The sequence below is a fragment of the Zootoca vivipara genome, chromosome 4 (assembly GCF_963506605.1).
Source record: "Zootoca vivipara chromosome 4, rZooViv1.1, whole genome shotgun sequence".
Taxonomy (NCBI): Eukaryota; Metazoa; Chordata; class Lepidosauria; order Squamata; family Lacertidae; genus Zootoca; species Zootoca vivipara.
In genome coordinates, this window is record NC_083279.1 from 24,771,807 (window position 1) to 24,799,210 (window position 27,404).

Here is a 27,404-nt window from a genome sequence, read left to right on the forward strand (position 1 = left end):
AAGATTGCTGCTGGTCCCTCTCTGCCCCAGAAGCCAAAGAGACTGGCTGCAAAGATGACCAGTGGAACGAGCATGCCACCCCTTGGGGGTGCCGCTTGGGGTAGTCGCCTCATCCCACCTTAGGGTTGGGTCAGGTCAGGTCTGCCCAAGTCTGCTTTTCCCCGAATGAAGTGAAGAGTGTTTGAGGACCGGGATATTCGTATGGAAACCAAAATGCTTGCTTACAAAGCTATTGTACTACCAACCTTACTGTATGCTTGTGGAAACATGAACCACTTATAAACGACATCTCCAACTCCTCGAAAGATTCCATCAATGGTGTCTCTGAAAAATTATACATATCACTTGGGAAGACAGGTGAACTAATGCCAGTGCACTGGAAGAAGCAAAGATCACCAGTGTCGAAGCAATGATTCTTCTTCAACATCAACTTCGTTCAACTGGTCATATTGTTCGGATGCCTGATCATCACCTTCCAAAGCAACTACTGTATTCCAAACTTAAAAATGGAAAGCATGATTAAAGAGGTTTAAAGACTCTCTCAAGGGAAATCTTTCAAAATGTAGTATAAACACCCGACAATTGGGAAACCCTGGCCAGTAGTGCGGGGAATGCGCATGATAATTCTTTCTAGGATGCAGTAACTTCAGACTGCAGGGGGAGAGGTTGAATACATGAATGTACTCTCATGTCGAAAGCTTCCTGAATATGAAAACTGTTCTATCTGGCCTATAATACCTTGTTCCTGAAACTTTTTGCCATGGGAGCATGTAGACATCCAGTCACCCCATGTGTGCACATGTATGCACATATTCACACGTCATGAATCTCAAAGTGAAGCATCCCCAGAAGTAATGGGTTCTGTGTTTTTGCTGAATGCAGTAGTTCTGCATGAAATACAGGGGTGGTATGACGAAATATACCATTCAGTATACATTTATCTACTTACCTCCACCCCTTAGAACAGGGGTACACAACCTGTGGCCCCCCAGATATTTCTAGACTACAACTCCCATCAGCCCCAACCAGCATAGCCAGTGATCAGGGATGGTGGGAAGTGTAGCCCAACATCATCTGGAGGGCTGCAGGTTGTGCATCCCTGCCTTAGAGCCTACTCAATTCTGATTTAACAATTTTTAAAGCCAAATGTAAGATCCTGGATAAATGCAGTGTATCTACACATTTTCCAAAACCGATTAAGGGCTGTTGAGCTATTATCCCCATTAATGGGATGTTCAAGGAGAGTATTCACTTCTCTGCCACAAGCCGAAATCCTGCAATTGGAAAAAATCCTGCCAATTGTACAGATTTGCATTCTTTGCTTGGTTTTCTGCTTTACTTGTAGACAAAAATGAATACATGAAATGTTACCAGGCTGCCATTTATGCCTGGATTTGTGTGTTTGCCTGGATTTATTTTTCTTAAGCTTATTATTTCTTGTATTTCAGATGGTTAAACTTCAAGAAGTATTTAAGACTTTTTATCTTGGAAAGCATAGTGGTCGAAAACTTCAGTGGCAAACTAGTTTAGGACATGCTGTCCTGAAAGCAGAATTTAAAGAGGTGTGTTTGAATAACTTAATCTTTGCTTTCTTTGCTCTTTTACTCCCATTTACAGCTTTCCCAAACCCTCCATTTCCCTTACGCATTGCAGCTCGAGGGGTGGTGTTTCTGTGTGACTCTGTTGCTCTTCTGGTTTACCAGTACCCCAAGTTGGTGCTGCTTATTGAGAAGAAGAAGAAGTACAAGGAGCTCAGTGCAGTGAATCAGGGTCCACACACTACTCACTTTCCTTTTTCAGTAAGCTGCAGTGACTCATAGTGTTGGGAAGCCAGGAAAGCAACAGAGTCCCACCCATGCTGCCTCACCAGCCACTACTGCAGGCTTGCAGTTTGTCCCCCAAAATGCTTCTTGGTGGCAGAGGGAGAGGACAGATGCAGCAGCAGTATAGTTGGACTGGAGAGTGGTTGCTGGTGAGCTGGCCTGGCCTGGCCTGAAAGCTCCTCCATGGATTGCTTGGGCTGCCTGTCCTGGCTAGTTGACTATTGGCTTAAAAAGGCTCCCCCCCCCCATAAAAAGGTCAACAAGTTCCGGCACCTCTGTTTCTAGAAAAAGAGCCCTGGCCATACATAAAAGAAATTCACACTTCCAGGAGCCAGAAGGATTTTCAGAGGTTGGTGATCAGAAATATTTTATGCTACTAGTTGCCTGCATTGTATAAGAGCTGTTGTGGTCAAATAGGTCTGAAAGAGTACTTGCACTTAATCTATGGAACATAAACTCTAGTTGTTTGGTGAACATTGGAGCATTCACATTAAGCAACATTCTATGAGATTTTTTATCAGTCCATATATATTATGCTGCAGCTTTGAGTCTGATTCTGCTGTGCAAGCAGAAATATATTGGTAGTCTTCTGATTCACGTGATATGTTTATCTTTTCTTTATGCATGGTGCGGGAATCAGATTGTGCCTTCCTGCCATGAAACTTGCCTATCTTGCTTGTGCAGACATTTAGAGTAGAGTGCAGCATTTAGAATTTGATGCATGTAGATCTGAAGCTCATGGTCCTTCCAGAGATTCATTTGAGAAAAAAATTAGCCATAGATTTTATGTATGTACATCCTATTAAAATGCTACGTCTGTGCACAGATGTTGAGAAGTGTCAGGTGGAATTTTGCTCCTTTGTTGCACATAGAGTGAGTCAGGGAGCATACTGTTTGAACTGTGCCAATGACTTTTGGCATTCTGTTCGGAACTAAGGATGGAAAATAATTTTGGAAATAGCTGGGGTGGGGTTGGAAATTCCTAGGCTGAATTTCACTTTAGCTCAGAATTGTTTAATGCCAAACCTGTCATCCATCAGTTTCCTTCTTCCTGCCTTTCTAACACTAAGGGAGCAACTTAAACCCAATATCCTCCTGAACGAGGGGAGTTTAGAATAGTTGGCTCTCCAACATAGAGCCTGCTCATCTGGAGATACATTGGGATAAGTCTTTCATCCTGGCTTAGCCAAGGCCAGAGTAAGTCCCCCTAAAGATATGGTGGAGTACGGCAGGTAACTTACCCCATTCCAAACTATGTTCAGTTTATGTATATGTTTTGCTTGTAATTACAAGCATGTATGCTTTCTTTTTAAAATAGTAAATTTAAAAATCATTCTATCTGCAAATTTCTTAATTTCTTGTGTGTGTAACATAAATGACCTTTGGGGGCAGCACCATTAACAGTTAAGCTAGTGTGTGTATGTTTGTAATGTTATAAATATATTTTGTTTGTTTTAGGGCAAGAAGGAGTTTCAGGTGTCACTCTTCCAAACCTTAGTGCTTTTAATGTTCAATGAAGGAGATGAATTCAGTTTTGAAGAAACTAAAATGGCTACTGGTATAGGTATGTAATAGTTTTTGAAAAGACAGGTGTCTTGTGGATTTGATCTGGCATAAATGTGATTGGATTAAAATACAGTGGTACCTCTGGTTGCAGACGGGATCCATTCCGGAGCTCCGGTCAGATCCCGAGATTTCCACAACCAGAGGTGCCTGTTCTGTGCACACATGTGGCACGATAGAGCGCTTCTGCGCATGCGCACCTGGCAAAACCCAGAAAAATACTTCCAGGTTTGCTGTGTACGTATCCCGAAGGATACATAACTGGAGGTGAACGTAAGTAGAGGTACCACAGTACAGGAGAATGACTTGTTACAAGAGCTTTATTAATAGAGGTAAACATGAATACAAAGAGATACCAGTACTACATGTTACCACTGTGGTTTCAAAACATATTGCGGAACATATTTAGGCTGCAGTTTTTCCAATAACTGCCTATGACATACAAGATGTAGTTGACCCTGGGCTCTGAACTGAATGGAGCTCTGAACTGAATATTGTGCCTACAGATTGTACTGCATTATGGTAGCTGGCAATTTCCTCATGCTGTGTTTCCTCAAGCAAACTACTATGGTAGTTGTACAGTGGTACCTCCGGTTGTGGATGGGATCCATTTCAGAGCTCCGGTCAGATCCCGAGGTTTCCACAGCCAGAGGGACTGCTTCTACGCATGGGTGCGTGGTGACAGACTGTTTCTGTGCATGCATGTGGCACAGTAGAGCGCTTCTGGTCATGTGCACGGGGTGAAACACGTCCAGGTTTGCCGCTTTTGCAACCCGAAGTTTACGTTACCCAAGGGTAACGTAAGCCGAGGTGCTACTGTACTGTGTCAGGCTTATATTTCACAGTCTTCTGCACTATAGCAGAAGGGAGGTGGACAGAAGCAGTTTGTAATATCCTGTCTGATATCCTGATCACTTAGGATATTGTTAACTCCCCTAAGCAAGTAGATAGACGTAAATTTTCAAACTGTACTAGAGCAATCTCCACCTGCTCCTATCTCAATACTTTTCCAGCTCATTTCCTCTTCAGTCTGTGCTTTATGGCAATTGATACAGCAATTGTAAACAGTTTTCCACTGTGTGTTTGCATTTTAAACCCATTTCACAGAGGACAGCGAATTAAAAAGAACCTTGCAGTCTCTGGCCTGTGGTAAAGCAAGAGTACTGAATAAAAGTCCAAGAGGAAAGGATGTAGAAGATGGAGACAAATTTGCCTTTAATGGTGATTTTAAGCATAAATTGTTCAGAATAAAGATCAATCAAATACAGATGAAAGAAACGGTATGTATTCTATGCCAACAGCTCTTTGGAATAGTCTGTCTATAGTGCTGGTAGTGTTTGGGTTTAACCAAGAGAGGTTAGGACATGTATGAAAAATGTACTGTATTCTCAGCCCTGAATAGAAGTGCTTTTGTTCAGGGTTCAACCAAGTGTTGTAGTGTTGTTCTAGGTTCAGAGAGGGGGGTTGTTTTGAGGGGTGAAAACTAAACATTTGACATGGTTATGGATTCAGCCAGTTAAATTTGTAGATAATTTGTAAATATTTAGCTGACCTTTATTTCAGTCATAGCCTGTGCTGCCTTTCCTTTCTGAGAGGCAAATTTACATGATGCAACCATTAGTTGACTTTTGTTTCACTCCTGCCTAATCCCCAAAAGCTGGCCATGCCATAGCATTAATACCAATTCTTTTAGTATAGATCAATTTATTATAATTAACCAAATAATATGCATGTATGTATGCACATGTGTGAGTGCATGTGTATGTTTGTATGTGAGGGTAATTGATGCATATTTTTCATACTTGCCGTATAGGTCGAAGAGCAAGTCAGCACAACTGAAAGGGTGTTTCAAGATAGACAGTATCAGATTGATGCAGCTATAGTACGAATAATGAAGATGAGGAAGACACTCAGTCACAATCTTCTTGTTTCAGAGTTATATAATCAGCTAAAATTTCCAGTAAAGGTGAGTGAAATATTAATGTCTAATACAGTAAGGGAGAGGCAAAATTGGGAGCACAATTATGGTAATATTACTGTGATCACAGAATACATTATCATTTTCAGAGAGTTGTCTGTGTCTGTCTGTCTCTAGTATTTTATTTCTTTTGTCCTTACATTGCTAAAGTGTCAACTTATTCTCTTATTACAGCCTGGAGACTTGAAAAAGCGGATTGAATCTCTCATAGACAGAGACTATATGGAGAGAGACAAAGATAACCCTAATCAGTACCACTATGTTGCATGATGATGAGGAAACTGTTTTTATAAAACAGGAGGACATTAGCTTCCCAACAATGGATACTTGTGTTGTTCCCAAACCTTACTTTTAGCAGAACTGGGAATGATGTTCATTAAGCAGCTGCATGTACTGCTGATACTTGAAACATCCTTGCCTAGAATCTGTGGTGTTATTCAGAGACAATTATTTTTAGGTCTGCTTCTTGATTTCTTTCAGAATTCTGTTCAAAATTTATTTTGGAGTTGGAGTGAATGGTAATTGTCCTCTGTATGATATAATTCTTTTGCCTGAAGAGTGGTTGTGTGTGTTTGACAGCACATCATAAAAATACTTTACGCTGCCATTTTTCGCTTCAAGAATTATTTGAGTTTCTTTTAAACACTGTTGAAGAACAATCAGTGGTCTCGGGGTACACTGAAGTTTTAACTATGCACCAAGAATTCTAGTTTGTTCTGTTAGATTTTTGTTTTGTTTTTGTTTTTTTGTTTTCTATACCTTATCCCTGTTTAGATGGATCAAGTGCCAAGAGGATAACTGCATTAAAAACAATAGTTGAGCTTTCTAATGAGATCAGATATTCATTGGTGAAATATATTTTCTTCTTGGCCACATGAAGGTGAACCAAATAAGCACTTTCTAGCTCTGGGATAATTGTTTATAACCTTTCATGTAAAAAAAATTGAAACTACAGGATAATATAGTTTTATTCTAAAAGTTACACACAGGGTAATTACAGTGGCATGATCTTAGAAAATTTCAAAATATTTTTTTAAGGCTTTTTAGCCCTGTAACGAAAACAATCCGGCTCCTCTTTGGATACTTGCTGAAACATGAGAAAACATGAGAAAATATTCCTACTGTGGTAGCTTTCCTCCCTTGTATCCCATACTGTGCATTCATATGCAAAGTTTCTCTGGACTTTCTGCACGCAGGAAGATTTGATTGTTCTCATAGTTTTACCGTGACAGATGAAGTAGCTTGTTTCATATCATTTATATGGAAATTCACAGAACAGAAAGAAAGAAAGAAAGAAAGAAAGAAAGAAAGAAAGAAAGAAAGAAAGAAAGAAAGCTATGTTAACAGACAGTTGTAACTGCTGGCTTTACAGGATATGCATAATGATGTATGTTTAAAAGAAACCAAAGGGAGTTTGACCTTTTGTGTCATTAATGTTAGTAGTATCTTTATTAAAATGCTTTGCATAAAATTAGTAACTTGGTTTATTATATAAACTCCCTTGTACCATTTTGACTTCTGAAAATTAAAATCATTTTCTCATCTGCATTACTATGAGTTAGTGATGAATCCAACATTCATTGAATTTTCCTTCCCATTTTTGTTTTTTTAAAAAATATTAAGCAAATAGAAACATTTAAATCTGATTTTTACTTAAATCAGATCTCGTGCATAGTAACTACTTTGCCACAGTATGATTGTGACTCTCTTTCCTATTTGCAATAGCATGGAGTATTGTCTATCCAATATTGGTAAAATTGTGTTGCTACTGGTACTATAATGAGTATACCTCTTTCTAAAAGACAGGACCTTCATGAGGATTCACACAAGGGATTAGTTCAATGTTTCAGTATTTTTACAAAGTAAATCCTCATTTTTCTGGTCTCCAGTACTGCTTTATTTCCTGCAACACTTGTTCAGTTTGGAAGCTTGCACAGGCTTTGATTAACAAAGTTATGGGAAATATCTCTACAATAAATATAGCTACATTATTATTTGGACTGGAAAACAAAATAATAAACCAAAACAACATATATCAGTAACCAGGATCCTACTTCAGTTTACTAGTCAAAACTATCAATTGCTTAAAAAAGTATAATTTTGTAGATCTGACCAGAAAAACGTAAGAGAAAAATTAAAATCTACAAGTTAATAACAGGCATTTTATAAATTATTATTTATTATTGTCAACACTACAATTTTAAATAAACACAATTCTCCCAGTTAGTAATAGTTTTTGCTTGCACATCTGCCTTTACCGATAGCCTAAAAATGGTTCAGTTTACAGCTTTCCAGGGTTCTGTGCCTGGTCATTTGGATGTGGGAGACAACTGCATTAGAGATGCATTTATAGATATATTTTGGGAAACATTGGACTCCAATTGTCAATCAAGGGACGGGAGAGGGGGAACTGGAAAGACTGCCTCGTTTGCAATCATTGATGCCAAGCTCATTTTCATATCTACCCTCTTTCGTTAAAGTCCCCCTCTTGACCTCTTTCCTTTTTTTGTTAGCGTCCTTTTTCTTTTTAAAGGCAGCAATGACCAGTGACAGCAGTAGCCATTTTAGTGAAATTTCGTGGCATTGGTAGGTTGTCACCTCCATTTGCTGCAGGTGGCTTCAGAAGCCAGAGCAGGTCTTAAAACGTCTTTCATCTCAACGTAAAGCAACTTCAAACTTATGCAGCTTGTGTTTAGGTTTCTGCTGTCCCACTGGCATGTTACTACATATGTGACATTCCCTGCCCCTCGCCCTAAAATGTCTCGTTATGAGGCTCTTCCTCCTGCTCTTACGAGCCTATCAAGTCACGTTTGTGGCGACAGTACAACCGACAAGCCCACATTTGTTAGGGGCTCTCTTGCTTTTTCTGAGAACCTTCCAGTAGAGGATTTATGTTTCGGAAATGATTTGTTTTCCCTCTCCGCCTACGCAATAATAAAAATTTCTTTTAAAAACATGACTATCGCGAGAGAGCTCTCATGTGACATCGGAATCATTTCCTTGGCACAGAACCCAGAGCAGCTTCCCAAAGGAAACGAAACTCCCTGCGACCAGCCGACCTCCTCGGACGACGCACGATGTGCTGCGGGCCTAATAGTGATTATAATCGCCACAAGCCGATTCGAGCTTTCCGTATATTTCGCTTTTAGCAGTTCAGAACGTACCGAAATCGGTTAAAAAGCTACGGTTAAAAAAAAGAGAGGCGGGGGAGAAAGCCCCTCAACGGCCTCAGCCTATGGCCTGCTTCTCTCCGTTCTCGCGAGATCACGGCTGTGGTGCTGCCCGGCCCTCCGTTCCGTCCATCTTCTCTCTTTTTCTCTCTGCCCCCCTCCCCACTCTTTATTAAAGAGGCCGGGCGTGGTTTATTAAGATCAGGTGACGGAGGTAAAAGAAATAGCGGTGGGAGAGGCGGGGCGGGACGACGAAGATCACGTGACTGCGCCCCTTGGCGTTATTCGGTGCTGCCGACGCCGACGTTCCTCAGTCTGCGCTCCCCGCTCAGCTTTGCGTTCCTCTCTCTGTCTGCCGACTCGGCCCGCTCCTGTCATGGCGCCTCGGTGCAGCTGGGGGTTGTTCCTGGCGGCGGCCCTGCTGGGTGAGTATCCGCGGCGGCTTCCTTTCGCAGGCCTCTCCCCAGCCTCGGTTCACTGGTCTCCGCCGCTTACCTGAGGAGAGAAGGAGCGCCCTGACTGCCGCCGCCTCTTGCCCTCCGCTAGAGGCCTGCGCCCTGTGCGTGGAAGCCCCGCAGCGAGGGGAAAGGTGGAGGCCTCCCGTGTGGCGCAGAGGCCTGGGCCCGGGCCGCGGGGTCGCCGCAGCCGCTTCCTTTTCCCGGCACCTGGGAAGTTAGCAGGCCAGGTGTCCGCGTCAAAGGGCAGGCGGGCCTCCCACGCGGCCCTGCGGGCAGGGCAGCCTCTCTGCGTTAGGGAGAAGCAAGAGGACGGCTTTTCGCCATGGGAAACGGTGGCGCAGGACACGGTGTACTTAATGCAGTGCAACCGCTAACGCGGAATTCAACATTTAAAGGAGCTGCCTCTCCTCCTCAGTTAGGCAGCTGTATACCGAAACCCATGTCGTCGTCCCCCATCCTTCTCCCCTTATGTGCTGGAAGCCGCCCAGCTAGGGAAACCCAGCCAGATGGGTGGGGTATAAATAATGATATTATTATTATTATTATTAATAATAATAATCCCGGAGCTTTCCCTTCAGAGCTGACCACCTACTTTTCCTCCAGGTCACTGATTGTGAGACTGACTAGTAGCTGCTGCTGCTCCAATCTTTGCCTAGCTTGCACACCCAGGGTGTGGATGGCTTTGTAACCTTGACGCCTAATTCCTTCTGGCTGCAGCTGCATATCTTAAGAAACATACTGCCACTTTATTGTTCTCCTTCCAAGGCAACTGTGTTTTGAAGGCTGCTCAAATCCTGTGTCCCTATGTTCTGTTTCCCCCCAGCAGCTCTGCAAACAACTTTTTTTTTTTGCGGAAGCGCCCTCTTCTAGCAACAACAGGTGTGAGCAAGAGAACTTGTTTGCCTTCTTGTGCTTGAGGCCTCGCATGCTGCTAATTTGAAATAATTTGAGATGACTTTCACTGTTGGTATATTGGTGCAGAGAGCACTGAGAGTTTCTTCTCCGCTTGATTGTACCAACAAAACTGGCAATGCTCCCTTGATGCCACTCTGGCTGACCCTCACTGCACTGCTTTGCAGCCACCTTGTGAGTAGTTGGCTAAACTGTTGTCTTGTTTCTCTGGATGGAGGATAGGAAGGCTTGTTTGAGTGTGAGAGTGAACAAACCAACCTGCTGTACAAAGGTGAAATTTACATTTGTTGTTCTGCCCACTTTTACCTCTGGCCCCACCCATAATTGGCATGTGGCTTAGGAAGGCTTCCCGGAAGGGAATGTGTCCTCCTAGCTAGATTTTGCAAGGCATTCCCCATCTTCCCAAACTTGTGTTTTGTGGAAACTAGATGTAGCAAATGTGAAGGAACTTAAAATGTAATAGATGACCCATTTGAAGGTGAAATTCTTCTCTTCTGATAGTAGTTGTCTTCTGCTGGGTTTTTTTCTCCCAAGTGGCATTGTCTAGTTTCAGTCTCTTTATCACTGGTTGTATAACACTGGTGATATGAAGCTGTTATCTTGCAGAGATTTCTACAGGTTCTCTTGCACTCAGTGGAACTTTATCCCCCAAGTAAATATTCATAGGGTTAGGCTGTAAATCGCACAATCTTCTCACTATAGCATGAGGTAAATGAGAAAACTTGGGCATCCCAGTCATGTAGGCCAGAGTATAGAATTAAGAACAAGTATGACTCATGAATTTGTGTCCTTCTATGCTGCTTTGACTTGATACGGTATGGATTTGTATGTGATTATTAGTCTGCAATCGCTGGTCTGCCTTATTCTGTTCCAACTCGGTAGATGGTGGCTATGTATATCCTGAAGTGTTTTCCCCCAAGATTGATTGTATCTCCTTTTCTTACCTTTGTCATTAAAGTTAGCCTTGCCATCATAGGCTGAAGTATTTGGGCCTACCCCCAAACATACATAGAAGTAAAAAAGCTACATATAGCAAATTCAAGAGTGGTTTATTTACAATGTTTTAAAGGCATTAAAACACAAAAAATAGGAAAACCAGAGACAAACCTGGGACTAATGAGACTACTCTCCCCTTTTACTGAAAAATAATGAATACTTATTTTACTTAAACTAATTATGTGTACTTGGTGTGTGTTTTTAATGGTTTTGAACTTGGATTCTTTAAAGATACATTCATGGATTTGATTATCAGTGGATTTTATTCTGGGTGTGATACCTGCTTTTTTCCTGAAATTCAACTTTTGTTTGCTTATATGATGCTCCCTCAAGTTTCACTTTGCAGTTTCCTGCTTTGCACCAAAATAAAGGTTCTAAATTTTCTAAAAGGACAGGAGAGCATGTTCTTATACTGCATTTGTTGCATGATTTAGTACGCTTTGCTCAACTGCTGTCTTCTCTTGAACTCTCATTCATGCCCATGTCTTCAAAAGACTTATGGGTGCTCAGTGAAATATAATACGGTATTAAACTTGTTAACTGATATCTAATTGTGTGGGAGCTGTAACACTGACTGGTGGCTTCTCTTGAACTTTATTACTTCAAGATTTTTGAATAAATTTCCATAAGCAACTATAAACTTAGTACATCTTTGCCTACAAGAAAATGGCTGGCTTTCTTAAACTTTCCAGATCAGCTGTCAACTACATTTGGTTGAACTAGAATCAGCTTTATGGCATGAGATGAGGTTTCTATAATAATTTGAAATTTTGGGCTGTTTGAATGGATCTGCATGGTAAGGAATCCTTGTGCATGTGCACAATAATTCAGCTAACTCCAAGGCCTGGTAGATATCTCTCCAGAACTGCCAAACTCTAGTTGATTTACTAAGAGCAAACAAAGAAGGTAAACAAGGGCTGTAAAAGGAATGATAATCCTTCCAGTGCCCTAAATGAGGCTGAGGGCTCTGGATATGTAGATAATTGTCAGAGGGTTTTAACTCCCTTCTGCAGTGGACTTGTCCAGTTTAGGTGTTAAGAAGCTGTATTTGGGAAACATAGCAGGTGTTTCTTGCTATGAATTAATAGCCACCAATTCAGCTTTTGAAAATTGCAGATAGTGTTTTTAGAAAAGTGTCAAGTCTGAACACTGCAGTGCTGCCAAACTCTTGATATGCAAGTTAGGATCTTCCTAGTGCAGTGTTGGCTCAAAGTTGCTGGCAAATTGGTGTCATCTAATCTCTTGCTAAAAGGCACTAACTTAAAAGGGCTCATGACAGAGGTGCCTTTATCAGATGAAAAGCAGTGGGGGAGTTCCTTTTTAAAATGGCTGCTTTATTGGAAGGGTAATATTCATTCCATAGGTTTATCTGCAGTTGCCCCATAGTCACAAGGAAGCAACTGACATTGGTGCATAAACACTAGAAACATCTCTTTGTACCAACTCATTTCACATATGTATAGTCCAAAACATGAAGCTTACAAATGACTTTCCACTAAAACTTGTGTTTTATGTTTATCTGTATCATAGAATTGCTTATTCAGGAAGAGCTGATGCAGCATGAAATCTTAGCCAGGACAACTATTTAGCAGGAAGCTGTAATATATTGTCTTGCATAACCATGAACTTATCAGTTTCAAGATTTACTATTAAATGATCCACTGAAACTTAACCTAGTCTTACTCTTAAGTTAAGATGGGGTGTGCAATTGTAATGTGAACTGCTTTCCCACATAGCTGCTCTTCACTCAAGTTGACTAGGTATCTCCATGGTTCAGATTCTAATTGCATGAAACATGTAGCTACCATTCTACTACTCTGAGCATGGCACACTTATCATAGAGAGTGATTCAGGCTGCCCTGGAGTCTTCCTGTCTCTGCTCTTATCCACTGCATAAAGGGTTGGAACAGCCATGCTGCCATGGTGCAGTACAGTATTGTGAAATGCATGGGTGGGGCTACAGCCAGGCTAGTGCCCTAGTTTGCTGCCTGCCTGCAGATCTTAAATGTGCTCGCAAATACAAAGAAACTTTCCATAGATCCCACAGGTTAAAAATTTCATTTGTCCACACACTGTATTTAAAATGCCTCTTGCACCCTATTAATATGGTGCTGAGTGAGTAAGGCAGGTGTGTCTTCTTTTGATTTATATATTCATCTTGTTAGCTTGCATATTGTAAAGCAGCTACCCTTTTCCTAATAAGCAGTTCCAGCTCTGTGAGAATTGGCCAATAAAACCTGTGAGAATTGGCCAATAAAAAGGATCTATTTTTTTAAAAAAGGCCTTTATGTTTATTGGTTCTAGTGCATATCTTTAAAAAACCAAGCAAGCATTTTGGTTAAAATATTATTTACAAAGGGTATGAATATTCGATGACAAGTCTTCAAAGAAACTGGCATTGAAAATACACTGGCAGAGCAATCCAAACCCTGGTTGGGCAGCAGAAACACATAGAGCAGTGGAGCTTCCACAAAATCTGCAGCTCTATTGCTCTCATTGCCAGGGTGCAGGGCAGGCAAAATTCTGCTTCTGGAGCTATTGTAGCGATGAGGCCTGGATCTTCAGCCAGCTCAGCCCCATCCCATCCCACAGAGACTGGTGAAACTGTTTGGCACATCAGGAGTTTGGATTGTGCCCTAAGGGATGTAAAACTGCTTTAAACACCTGTTCTTAAAGTTGGAATATGTTCTATTGGTTGGATGCTGTTTTGGAAGTGTAGCTCATTTGTTTCTTTTGAGTCTGCCATACAATTCAAACAATTCAAAGATGTAGCAGTGTGTTTGCAATTCAGACTTCTGTAGCAGTTTCTTCCATTTTAGAGGAATCCCTCCATGGTATATACTCCCAATTAAATGTTAGGAGACCTCTGACAACAAATGGAACACAATTCTACTGCAGTAAGACTTGTCGTTCACAAGTACAAACAGCTTACAGCCTTCCTGCATTTTTAAGTAGAAGAGGAAAACATTGCAGTGGACTTTGCCCTTCACTCTGCATTAAGCAGTTCTTGGGAGAAAAAACTTGTATGAATGCACTTTCATAATGGGCTTGAATTGCTGCCACTCCAGCATGTTCAAAAATGACAAAATCAACAAAATGATGGGGTATAATCAGGCTGTGAAACTTGCTCAATTTTTGTCTTCCAACAATGCTGCTTCATTGGCAGGTCACTACTTGGTATTCCAAGATAGTTGTTTGTTTTTAGAGAGAGAAGAAAGTTGCTACAGTTTGGAAGGAAGGGGAAAGCACTGGCGGAAAGTATTAAGGCTGTCGGACAATTAAACAAATTTTATCTATTAATGTTTTGGCTATATAGCAATTGAAAACAAATTCACGTGCTGCATAACTTTTTGATAGTCTCACAGCTTGCACATTGTCATGGAAGAGAGGACAGAGAAGCACAAATCAGTCATAGGCAATGGAAAGTTTCAGCAACATACAGCCAGCATTAAAATTACAGTCCATGATGTTTGTTCTCAAGTCAAATCCACTGGAGAAAAGTTATGACATGCTCGTTGGGTGGCCGTTGAAGAGAGGATGAGAAGCTTGGTATACCAGACTCTGTGCCTGTTGAACAGTTGACTGAATGGTATCTTAGCCTGAATCATGCAATTGTAGAGTTGGAAGGGTTCCTGAGGGTCATCTAGTTCAACCTGCTTGAATATTGCTGGGCAAACCTGTATTCATTCAGTTCACTTCATAGAAAGTTGTTTAGTTTTGACTATACAGTTCCCCACCCCCTGGCCTAGCACCTCCCTAACCCTTTCCAGTTCTCCCTCTGACAAAACATGTCACTGTTGTAGAAAAAGCCTAACAATGTACTTGTGTAAATCTAGAAGGGAAGCAAATAAGATTCTAGCTTAAATTTGGGGGGGGGGATCTGTTGAGACTTCCACACATGTGTTATAGTTACACAGTTTTAAAAAGGTGGAGGTTTAAAGAATTGTCCTTTGTGCAGATCTTCATATGTTGGTGCAATTTGAGTAAATCATTAGCTCCTGCAGGTGGTAATCTGTAGTTGCCTTTGGCAACAGCCTATACTGTAGCAACTAGAACCTTATTAATGAAGACACCTGATAGCTGAGGTCAACTTAATATTGCCTGTTCACATTTTAAAAATACTGACCAGAGGTAGAATATACTCGAACACCTTTGTGGGGTGGGGATTTCTACATTCCTTTAATTTTCAGTAAAATAGGAATGAGTATTTAGGTAATATTTTTGTGTCTGTCGTACAGTCTTAATGTTAAGCCACGGCTCAGTTACTAAAAAGCCGTCTTGTACACTTGAGTATTGATAACATATTTATGAAAATATATACTACCCACTCATATAAACAAAAGTATAAAAATGGGGATGTGGTGAGTTTTCTGCTTTTGTATATATTCAAATCAAAATGATTCTTTAACATGTAGATAAAACTTGTTAGCTTGTGATTCTCACATGACAAATTTAACAAGAATGTTTGCTAGTTTTGTAACAGGACTCTTATCAGTGTGTTATCAAGAGGACTAGATACAAATAAAGCCAGTGGAGATACAATGAACCATTTTGCAAACAAAGGTTGTAATTCTGGTTGGCATAAATTGACTTTCCTTACATCATTCTCATGGTTGCTTAAGAAGTTTTCATCCCTTTGGAACATGCTTTGTATGAATGTAGGAATGCACTAACTAATACATAATAGGTTCTTAAATATTGTGTGTTTTATAATAATGGCTTAGATTATCTTCACAATAAAATGTGTTGCGAGCAAGAGTTGTTACAGGGGAATTCTCACTTATGCGGGGGTTCTGTTCTTGGCAGCTGTGCATGGCAGCAGGATGTATGGGGGTCCTTTCCACCCCACCCCCTTTGACGCCAAAATCAATTGTGTGCAAGTGTAAAGATACCTGCACTGAGTAAGTGCAGGCTTTCTAAAAGCATTCCTATTCTGCTTCCACAAAAGTCATCTGTCCCAGTGAAGCACATTGTTACATACCGACGTTGCATATATTCTTCAAAGCTGTCTATCGGCATTGCACTTCTTGATATTTATTGTTTTCCGTTTGCAGGATTTTTACAAGCATCTTCAGCGTTTGAAGTAAGAGATGGGAAAAACAAAATCTGCATATTAGCAAATTTTTCTGTGCTATTTACAGTGGAATACCACACAAACACCAGTAAAGAGGTGAGGATGCTGAAGCTTAAGTGAGTGGTGGGCCAGAAAGCTGCTTACAGAGACATAACTTTTAAGGTGCTATGTTGTGTGGCTAAAAGCAGCAAGATGCTGCTTTCAGAGCTGAAGCTGATTAATTTGCACTCAAGGTTGAGTGTTTGAAGAAATTTTGGATTTCTATATTTGATTGGGAGCTCCAGTTAAACCCTGGTCTCTGATTCATTAGTATATGTATATGTTCATCCTTTCCACACAGTAGGAAAATAATTTTAAATGTACGCCATGAAAGTAATGCATGAATTGGCTCAAAACTAACTCAGAAAGGAAAGTACTTTGCTGAAGTGTTTGTGGTCAACTGAAGGCAGAGCTTGATGGAAAACAAGTCTGTAATATCATTTACTGGTGGGAGATGAGGATAAAATTTAGTTATACATAAAATTATGTCCTTACCCAATTTCTTGGGATCAGTAATAATGCCTCAAAGCAAATATAGGATTAAAAATAGCCCTGTTTATAAGGCACACAATGCTTACTTCACTTTTATAGCTGCTCAAACAACCGTATCCACCATGTGCTCATTAATGGTCTCTGCATCAACCTTGAGCAGAGTTTCCCAGACTTCAGCTGTTTTTGGACTACAGCTGTTTGGTCTTCAGCTGTTTTTGGACTACAACTCTCATCATCCCTAGCTAGTGGTTAGGGATGATGGATGGGTATTGAGTCCAAAACAGCTGGAGACCCAAATTTGGGAAACCCTGACCTAGAGGAAGGTTCTGAGTGAAGTACTGCACAGGATCTGTCTTAGGCCCTGTGCCTTTTAACATCTTTATAAATCTCTTGGATGAGGGTGTAGAGCAGGCACCCCCAAACTTCGCCCCTCCAGATGTTTTGGCCTACAACTCCCATGATCCCTAGCTAACAGTGGTCAGGAATGATGGGAATTGTAGTCCAAAACATATGGAGGGCCGAAGTTTGGGAATGCCTGGTGTAGAGGATATGCTTCTCAAATTTGTAGATGACAGGAAGCTTGGAAGAAGACAGAATCAAGATCCAAAGTGATTATCACTGCCTAAAACATGGTACCCAAACCAGCAAGATTAAGTTGAACAGTGAGAAATTGTAACATTCTATGTTTACAAAATCAAGGCCACAAGTGTAGGAATGGGGGAGACCTGATTTGAAGCAATACATGTGAAAAGTAGGTATCTTTAGTAACTAAAGGTTTGTTGGTCACAAATTAAACACGAGCCACAGTGCAGCTACTAAAAAAAGCCAATGAAAGTTTAGGCTGCATTGGTAGCAGCATTGTGTCCAGAATCCTACCATGAGACGTAGTAGTTCCACTTCGCTCTGCACTAGTCAGGCTACAGCTGTGTACTGTTATAGGCATCCCATTTTAAAGAAGACATTGAAAGTCAAGAGTGTGCCTCGAGAAGAGTGATCCAAGTGCAGAGGAGTCTGGAAACCAAATTCTATTAGGAATGGTTGAAAAAGCTGGGCATGTTTAGCCTGAAACGAGAAGCTGGGTAGTTTTCAGAAATATCATGCAGAAAATGGAGCTGACAGTCTGTTGCTCCAGAGGGCAGAACTGGAGCTAATGGATAGAAATTGCAGGAAAGGAGATTCAGCTAAATTTTACCATTTTATCCTGCCTTCCATCCAAAAAGCTAAAGCCCCATTTTATTCTTGTAAGACCCCTGTAAAGTAATTTAGGCTGAGAGACAATGACTGGCACAGTGTCACAAAATCAGATTCATAGCTGTGTTAGGATTTGAACCTGAATCTCCCTTGTCCTAGTCCAGCATTCTAATCGGTACACCATTGGTTCTGTCACTATTGTTTTGCTAACTTTCTGTTGCTACTACGTATGCCTGTCTAGTTTAGGAGACAGAAACAAAATGTTGTAAGCCCCAACCAACCTACTCTGTGCCAAATCCTTTCTAAAACATAGGGAGGGATTATTCTTTCCCCAACGCACATCCCACCTGCCTAACCTTTAGTTAATAAATAAAAAGACAAGCAAATGCACTTTTACTTGGCATGGGATCCTTCTTTCCCATGCTTCACTCTAAAGCCTTATCCTACATTGTAGAAATTAAACGGCAATTTGATCCTGACCCAAAGGTGCTGTAGGTTGGCTTTGTATTCCTACCCCCACCCCCCAAAATCTACTATGGTTATTGAATGCCTTGAAGCATTTTACTTACTTTGGATTGTTTTATGTTTACAACAGTTCTGAGGCTCACTATAACAGCAACACTGTTTTTGTCTCTTAGGTCAAGGTCTTTTCACTTCCTTCTAATGCTGTGGTACTGCCAGAAAGCACATGTGACAGGCTAAACGGCACTTCAGAAGTTCTTGCAATTGGATTTGGCAACAATAACTCATTAAAGATGACATTTGTAAAAAATGCAGGCGTCTACACTGTCAGTAATCTGAATTTCACCTACAACTTGTCAGATGCCAGCTTTTTCCCCAACTCAAGTGAAAGTAAGTGTTTTGAGGCTTTGCAAAGTACAGTATGATGAAGGTAGCTGGGTTGGTGGTACATAGGATGGTTGCCATATTTATGGAGAAATAAATCACACACTAATACAATTGCACACTTTCTGCAGCTGGAGCAAGAAGTGTGTCCAAAGAAACCGATATTCAAGCACACTTAAAGACAACGTATACATGTCACAGCAACAACACCATAATAGGCATGAAAAATGTGACTGTCCTCCTCAGCAATGTTACGCTTGAAGCATACCTTCCAAATAACACCTTCAGTGGAAAAGGTAAGCATTGTATTTTCAAAAAGCTTATGGCATGCCAATTCTTCCCAGTGTAACTAGTCATACCCCAGGGACTCTCATTTTCTCTGTAGGTCTGGGGTTGTGCTGAAATATTGCTATTTTGTAATGGTTTATGTAAAATGAGTTTCTGATTGGGGAAAGCCAAAGCAGTCCTTGTAAAGCATAGAATTTGAATGACCAACAACGTATCATGCAGAAAGCCGAAGGGTATTGTTAATAAGTTGGGAAATAGTATTACTGGCAAATGCAGCTGAAGCCTAGTTGGAAAGGACAAGAGAAGAGCAAGCTGGGAGAACCTTCATCCCAGTTCTCTCTTTCACTGGTCTTTCCGACAGTATAGTGTTTTGGAAGAACAGGAGGAGCCCTCTTTGCTGTGTGCAATTTGTGAAGCGGCAATGTAGCAGCAAATAAATGAATTTTATCATAGCTTTTAAAATGGCCCATTTCCAGGAAGCAAATTGCTATCACACCGAGAAGCCTGACACCCAAGTTTAGTTTGAGACACAGCTTTCATCAAAATACATGGGTGAATTTGGAACAGCAGTGCCACAGGTAGGACAGCAGGAGATCTTTTTTGCCATCTGGTCTCTGCTCCTCACCGCTACCACACAAAAACCCGGCTGGGGGCGGGAGCACCAGCTGCCACCATCCCTGCTATGAAACTCACATCATTCCTCACAGTGGATAGAATTTGCTAAGAAAGGCCAAGAGCCTTGACTTCTTCAAGCAAGGGTGTGTGTGTGTTTTGCTGTGCCAATGTCATTGGAGGGGGTAGTATGAGGGAGAGGGCTACGCCAGTGTTTCTCAACCTTTTTTGGGCCATGGCCCACTTGTTCCGTGAAAAAAATCACGAGGCACACCACCATTAAAAAAGTTTAAAAATTTAACTCTGTGCCGCCCTATATTATAATTATGACTGTAAGAAACACTTGCCAAATATTGCTTTCCGGCGGGTCAGTGTTGTGTATTGGCGGCCGCCAGGCTCGTTTGCACTGAGCTTTGGGAAAGAGGAGGAGAAAAATATTTTATCTAGTCTTTTGTTGGTGGGGTGAAGTAACAGTTAATATCTGGTGGGTGGGTGTTCCTACGGTATCAGTGTTCTTTGAAATGGAGATTGAAAAGAAATGTTGACTGATGATGATTTATGCCTATTTCCTCACACCTTTCACTTTTAGTGCAGTGCCTTAGGTGGGATCCATAGCACTGTCTGGTCCAATTTATTGCTTGGAGTTTCAATTATTGAGGCCTGAGGATAGTGACATGGCTCTGGACCAACCACTTGTGTTAGGAAGGGGCTGTCTGCCTGGATCCAGGTGACTGTAAATTTATCATTGTGAGAGGGAGTGGATCCAAGCTCTGCAGCACCTGAGTAAGACAGGAACTTTGCCTAGGCTTAGCTGCTCCAAGCTCTTTTGGATGGCTCTGATTTTCTAGATCTGCTTTAGTGAGGTATTAGGACTGGGTTTGGAACAGAATAGAAACTGCCCGTGTTTCCCTATGAGATGGTCTCTGCCAAGACAGGTGAAGAGTGTGACTTAATTGATTCTCTTACATGTCAGCAGCTTTTAGTATCCTAGGCCAGCCACTGCCAAACTGGTGTCCTCTAGATATTTTGTACTGTGGCTCAGGCTCCTACAACTGCAGCACAATCATATTGGCTGCAGTTGATCATAGTCCAAAACATGTGGAGGACACAAAGTTAGCTTGTGGGTGCTTCTAGATCCAGCACTCTGCTGCTCCCCACCCCCCAGTGATTTGGAGCACCTTTTATCAGTTTTGGCTGACCTAACTATGACTCAACAAAGCTCCTGGTTGGAATACAGCATTGTGCCTTTGAAAATTATCTAGAAACGTGATTTGGTCCAAATAAGAGTGGTCAGATTACTGATGGGGATTGGCAAATAAAATCATATTGTGCCCAATCCAAAGTGTTGGCTTTAACCTTTAAAGCCCTAAATGTGCCATGGTCTGATCACTATGCTCTGAAAGCCAAGATTGACTTCCCGCTCCTGCCCTGCTCGGGTGGCGAGCCTATTTGGGCTTGCCCACGGAAGCTGATGGATCCTGATAGATTCCATCAGGCCTTGCGGGACCCTGCTCCCCCTGGCGACTCATTAGATGACCTTGTCGAGGACTGGAATAACCGGTTATCGGCGGCCATCGATGAGATTGCACCTAGGCGCCCTCTGTGACCCCGCCAAATCCGGGCCCCTTGGTTTACTGAGTAGCTCCGAAAAATGAAGCGGGACCTCAGATGGCTAGAGCGAGTATGGCAAAGGACTCGCGACGGAGCTTCAAGAACATCTTCTAGGACACTTATGGAAGCCTATGAGATGGCTATGAAAGCTGCTAAGAAATCTTCGCAGCTTCCATTGCATCCGCTAGCTCTCGCCCGGCACAACTATTTAGAATAATTAGGTCGATAACGTCCTTAGGGGGACAACCAAATTTAAGTACAAATTCTACTATCTGTGAGGCATTTGCGAGCTTTTTTGTGGAGAAAGTCCTGTCGCTCCACCTTGACCTCCCTCCCAATTTAGATACAGTTGTAGAACTGGAGGCTCCTCGACTGTCTTCAGGTCCAGTGTTGGACCATTTCAGTCGGATTCTCCCCGCTGATGTGGATAGATTCCTTCAAGTTAGTAGGCCCACCACTTGCCCCCTTGATCCGTGCCTGTCTTGGCTGATTAGGGCGTGCCCAGACGTTGCGCGGATCCCCCTGGTTGAAATCATCAATTTGTCCCTTGGCACGGGGACATTCCTAGGGGAGCTGAAGGAAGCAGTGGTGCGTCCGCTCTTAAAGAAAACTTCTCTAGATCCTTTAGATCTATCCAATTACCGCCCAGTTTCGAATCTTCCATATCTCTGGGCAAGGTAATTGAGAGAACGGTTGCTGAACAGCTTGGCAGGTTTCTGGAGGAAACATCGGCTTTAGACCCATTTCAGTCTGGTTTCCGCCCTGGCTTTGGGACAGAGACGGCTCTGGTTGCCCTAACAGATGATCTCTGTAGACAACTGGACCGAGGTGGGTCGGGACTGCTGATTCTCTTAGATTTGTCAACAGCCTTTGATATGGTCGATCATGATCTTCTGGACCACCGCCTCGCCGATGTGGGGATACAGGGCATAGCCCGACAATAGCTGTGCTCTTTTATCTCTGTTCGGGGACAGAGGATGGCACTAGGGAGGGAGATGTTGTCGCGCCACTCCTTAGTGTGTGGAGTGCCACAGGGCGCAATCCTCTCCCCGATGCTTTTTAACATCTTTATGCGCCCACTTGCCAGGATTGTTTGGAGCTTTGGGCTGGGTTGTCACCAATATGCTGATGACACTCAGCTCTATCTGTTGATGGATGACCATACCGGCTCTGCCCCGGACACACTGAACAGATGCTTGGAGGCTGTGGCTGGATGGTTTTGTGGGAGCCGACTGAAACTAAAGCCTTCAAAGACAGAGGTCCTCTGGCTGGGTTGGGATGGCATGGGGATGAGGGAGCAACTCCCTTCTCTTGTGGGGGCCCAATTAGTGCCATTGCCTTCCGTTAAGAGCTTGGGTGTAATCCTTGAAGCCTCCCTTTCTATGGAGGCACAGGTTACTACAACAGCTAAGGCAACATTTTTTTACCTTCGCTGCATTAAGCAGTTGGTCCCTTATCTTTCCTGCCCTGACCTAGCCACAGTGATCCATGCGACGGTCACCTCCAGACTTGACTACTGTAATTTGCTCTACGCAGGGCTGCCCTTGAAGCTATCCCAGAAACTCCAGCGGGTGCAGAATGCTGCAGCGAGGCTCCTCACGGGGTCCCTGCCATGGGAGCATATTCACCCAGTGCTTTTCCAGCTGCACTGGCACCCAGTGGAGTACAGGGTCAGATTTAAGGTGCTGGTTTTGACCTTTAAAGCCCTTTACGGCCTAGGACCCTCGTACTTAAGGGACCATATGCCCCATGGAGGACCTTAAGGTCCATAAACAGTAATACCTTAGAGGTCTCAGGCCCGAAGGAAATTAGATTAGCCTCTACTAGAACCAGGGCCTTCTCAACACTGGCCCCGACCTGGTGGAACGCTGTGTCTCCCGAGACCAGGGCCCTGCGGGACCTGATTTCTTTCCACAGGGCCTGTAAGACAGAGTTGTTCTGCCTGGCATTTGGCCTGAAGCCAACCTGATTCCCTCCCCCATTTTCCCCTTTCTTAAATATTTAGCTCCTGTGCCCATCCTATTTTTCGTATTGTTGTGCTTTTTTATGATTGCATTATCTTTGTTTTTGAGCTTAACAAACTATGAATTGCCTTGGAGAACACAGTTGTACAAGGGATATTAAAATATATTTTCAAAAACAAAAAGGGGCTAAGTACACATTTTGTAGTTGGGAGGGAGCAAAGCAGGAGAAAAGACTGGGTGACTACAAAAGGACAAAGTGAAATAAAGGTTGTCCAGGTGTTAATTGACTACTTTCCATGCTATGATTTGTGATCACTGCCTTCCAGAAACTGTCTGTAGTGAAGACAAAGGGTCTACGACCGCCAGTCCCACAACTACAAGTGTGGCACCAACTGCAGCCCCAACTGCAGCCCCCAAAACTCCAGATGTTGGACGATACAATTTGACTGGCTGTTTGCTTGCTTCTATGGGCCTGCAGCTTAATGTTACCTACACCACCAAAAACCAGGTAACTTCCATATTTATTATTTATACATAGAAATTCATAGAGATATATGGGAAGCTAATGCACCTTAGATCAGACTAGTGGGCTTATTAAACCCAGGCTCTTCAGCACCAGCAGCCACACAGTAATGTGTTTCAAGAAGGTTAGTGTTGTCCACCTGTGCAGTGTGTCCTGCACACTTGGCCAGGATCTCTTATTCTTGCACAACTACCAGCTAAATTTAGACTAAACATGGCAAAATCTGGAAAAGTTGATCTTCTCCTGAACACCCCCATGGCACTATTGTTACTGAAAATTCTTTCCTGCCCTCCTTTCCAAAGGAGCCCAGGGTGGCAAAACAAGACAAAAACAGCTAAAATTTAAAAAACAATCAAGGAGATAACACTGCTGTGCACCAAAGGGTTTTTAATAATGTGCTCATTTCAATATCCATACAGATCATAGCCTGCTTGTACAGTGAAGCCATTCAATTTAACCCTATTGTGTACTGCTAGGAAAGTTGCTTTCCTGTTTCTGCACACTTGTTTCCAAAGCTGTTTACACAAAATTTACTGAAAGCGCATACATTATTGCTTGATCTCCAGTGAGGTTTTTTTACAGGAAATATGTCATAACTTTTGTTTTTCTATTTCCAAGACTAAGAAGTGGGAGTTGTTGAATCTTCCAGCAAATACAAGTTTCTCTGGGCATTGTGGGGATTCCACAGTTACTCTGAACTTGACTTCTGCGCCCACTGACCTGGTTTTTTATTTTGAGCAGGTAAGCATAATTTGATGCAACACTTACGGAATGCTGATGTACTCCATACGGTATTGGTCTATGCTCCCCATTGTCCCTGAGTTTTGGCCATGCTAGCTGGAGCCAGTGAAGATGGGAGGACACCACATTGACTGCTTCTGATTTACAGCCAGAGCTGTGTTTGACATGTATAGACCATGCAAATACTACTCTGTTTATGTGCACAACTCTGCTTCTATTAGTAACTGGGGAAGATCATGGATCAGGGCACAATAGCTTATGTGCAGAACTTCAGTAGCTTTAGACTGTTTTTAGAAGGTTGCTTTAGAGTTTTTCATTATGTTACTATTGGTGTGTTTATCACCCTGGAGGAAGGTGGTGCAAATTAGTAAATAAATAAATAAATAAATGGCACTTGTTAAAAATAAAATGGCAATTTTAGATGACTTGTAATTTTGTGAACGAGCAGATTGGCATGATAGCCATTTTGTAAACAGCCTCACTATCTTAAAATCATCAATAACTCCAGTGGGATCTGGAGTTCATGCCCTTAAAATAGGGCATTTCTTCTTCAGTGTCTTCTGTAGTGTTTAAACCGTGGTTCTTGATCTGTAGTTGCCAATGCTTGTGGTTTTTTGTTCCTGGATCAACAAAGGGAGTGAAGCAGGAGTGATTCAGCAGTATGTGCATGCACATTAAGCCATGTTTTAATTATGGCTTGTCATGATATGCAGATGTATATGTTATGTATGTTGTCTCTTTCTATTAACAACTGCAGCACATTTTACCAGTGATATGGTGGCCCTGTAGCATGGATATGGGTAGTCTTTTAAAAGAAACCCAACAAGTGACTAAGATTTATCTTTCTTTTTAAGAACTCAACCACTGACAAGTATTTCCTGCACCGTATCTCTGTGAGCACAAGTCTGCCTGCTGAAAGTAAGTAATATATATATTAAAATGACTTTAATAGCTTAGATTTTGAAGGATACAAAGAATGTCCAAAATAGCAAAGAGTGCAGAGAAAGATATGCAAGTATTCACAGTGTTAATTGCCAGTTTGAAATGCCAGGGTTATTAATTCTTTAGCTTTTAGAAGGCTCACTGGGAGATAAGACATCCACACCATGATTTCAGGGTCCTCAAACCCAGGAAAGCAAATACCGGTAGCCTATAAAAGTTTGGTGCAATAGCTTGTCAGAGACAATGCTGTACTGATAGCAAGAAAGGAGTCCTGACTTTTGTCTTCTTACTGCTCATCAGGGCTTCACACCACCACCTATAAAAACATGGTGGCAAAATGGGCTGGTGCCTTTACAAAAGAGTGTGGTCCTACTTAATCTCGCGTGTGTGGTTTTTTTTTTTTATACAGAAAGAACATTTAAAGCTGACAACGATAGCCTGAGTGCTCTCAAAGCTACAGTTGGAAAATCGTACAAGTGCTTTTCAGAAGAGAGTATTTGGATCTCGAATGAAACTTCTCTCAATATATTCAATGCTCAAGTCCAGGCTTTCAAGATCACAGGAAACACATTTGGAACACGTAAGCTGTATAACTACATATTAAACACAAGTTCAGTGCAAAAACTTCACACTTTCAGAGCAATAGTAACTTGATGAGCTACCTTGGCCATACTGAGTGGTGTCACCTGTACACATTTATAGGTTTGTTTCTTTACATTACTGTGGGTGAGCACATGATCTGTGACTTAAACAATTAAATGTAGATTAATTTGTGCATCACAACCTCAGGGGTAAGCTTTATTATATGGTGGCTCATCTCAGCTCTGCCCAAACACTGAAGGTAGTTAAAAGAAGCTTAAATTAGTTTCAGAAGGAAGACAATCATTGATTCCTAGTCTGTCGTATCAGAACACTCCGTAATAAGCATTTTTCTTCCTGCAGCATCACTAATTTAAAGTTGACTCCCAATTGGTAAAGGCAGATTGCCATTTTTGCACTTGGCGCAGAGCAAGATGCCATATACAGTATAGAGAAAATTGGATTAAAGCTGCTTAATAGGATTTTTTCTTTCTTTCAGCGGAAGAATGCCCAATGGATGAAAACAATATGTTGATCCCAATCATAGTTGGTGCAGCCCTTGCTGGACTTGTCCTTATTGTGTTGATTGCATATTTAATTGGCAGAAAACGTAGCCATGCTGGCTATCAAACAATTTAATGATTAGCACTTCCTTAAACCAGTGTGGGAGAATAGCAGTTGCAAGAAGCAGATACATCGATTCCCCCATTTCCCCATCTTCCCCTCAGATAGATTGATAATGAGGGAGCACAATCTCTTCCTTACCAACTGTTTCTTGCAGTGCCTGCTTTTACTAAATGTGAAATCCATCTCGTGGCATTTAACTATGCACAAAGGATAACTTCTATAATTCTGTTTAATTTTGCTAATGGGTTAAGTATTCACCCACATAGAAACAGGCTGAAGTTTTAAGAATGCTTTTCTGAATTGGCATGGTTTTTAATGTCAACTACTCTAAATGGATGTGATTTAGTTAATTCACATTCATTCACTTAAAATTCAGATTAATTATATCTAACAAAGGGAAATTTCCACTTTTCTGAAACTACCATCCTGTGCTGAATTTCAACTGCTTAGGTGCAGTAACTACAGTAATGACTGACCAATCAACTTACACAATTCCCACTTTGTCTCTACCTAGGTATGTATCATTAATAAGCTTTAAATGCTAAGCCTGGTATATGCAAGGTGTGGAGATACAATTTGGCTGACTTCTAAAATATTTTTGGTCTGTCAGCTTGGTAGGAGCTGGCCCTTTTTTACATGAAAAATGGGTGTTACTTTATTTTTTTGTAAAGTGAATTTCAGTCTCTTCTGTTGAAGTTCAAAGGAGGTCCTTTTTCTGCACATGTGTACAATAATAGACTTCAGTCTGCTAATTCTTGCTTTGATCTTGGCTGGGACTGTACACTGCAAGGATCAGTTATGGATGCATTGCCTGTAACAATGCTAATAAAGACTTTTCTGTATGTTTTGTCAGTGTCCAGTTGAGCAATTGCAACATCTTTGTGTAAAGAAGAGGAAGTTTTTAAAAAACTAAGTTGGAAGGGGCGCACTGCAAAACCCAAGCAGCAAATTTTGCCTGCCATATTCATTTCCCTA

General features: G+C 41.7%; 2 protein-coding genes across 2 annotated transcripts in view; both read left to right on the forward strand.

Moving 5' to 3' along the window:
* Positions 1-6,912, forward strand: part of CUL4A (cullin 4A) — a 35,534-nt gene extending 28,622 nt beyond the window's left edge. The window contains exons 16-20 of the mRNA XM_035114917.2: positions 1,449-1,562; positions 3,282-3,387; positions 4,494-4,666; positions 5,200-5,352; positions 5,539-6,912. Of these exons, the coding sequence (XP_034970808.1) occupies positions 1,449-1,562; positions 3,282-3,387; positions 4,494-4,666; positions 5,200-5,352; positions 5,539-5,634 (642 nt within the window). The 3' untranslated portion in view covers positions 5,635-6,912. The remainder of the gene's footprint in view (positions 1-1,448; positions 1,563-3,281; positions 3,388-4,493; positions 4,667-5,199; positions 5,353-5,538) is intronic.
* Positions 6,913-8,752: 1,840 nt separating this feature from the next.
* On the forward strand, positions 8,753-27,271 carry LAMP1 (lysosomal associated membrane protein 1). Its single transcript, XM_035114919.2, has 9 exons — positions 8,753-8,959; positions 15,955-16,070; positions 18,335-18,548; positions 18,674-18,838; positions 23,344-23,525; positions 24,159-24,281; positions 25,136-25,199; positions 25,633-25,803; positions 26,302-27,271. The coding sequence occupies exons 1-9, from the start codon at positions 8,911-8,913 to the stop codon at positions 26,439-26,441; spliced, it is 1,224 nt and encodes a 407-aa protein (XP_034970810.1). The 5' UTR covers positions 8,753-8,910; the 3' UTR covers positions 26,442-27,271.
* The last annotated feature ends 133 nt before the right edge of the window (positions 27,272-27,404 follow it).

What these genes read in the sequence shown, in the direction of transcription:
- LAMP1 (XM_035114919.2), top strand. Translation starts at nt 8,911, where the DNA reads ATGGCGCCTCGGTGCAGCTGGGGGTTGTTCCTGGCGGCGGCCCTGCTG. An exon ending in CCTACACCACCAAAAACCAG is followed by an intron (nt 23,526 to 24,158) that starts GTAACTTCCATA and finishes TCTATTTCCAAG; the next exon opens with ACTAAGAAGTGGGAGTTGTT. An exon ending in CACAAGTCTGCCTGCTGAAA is followed by an intron (nt 25,200 to 25,632) that starts GTAAGTAATATA and finishes TTTTTTATACAG; the next exon opens with AAAGAACATTTAAAGCTGAC.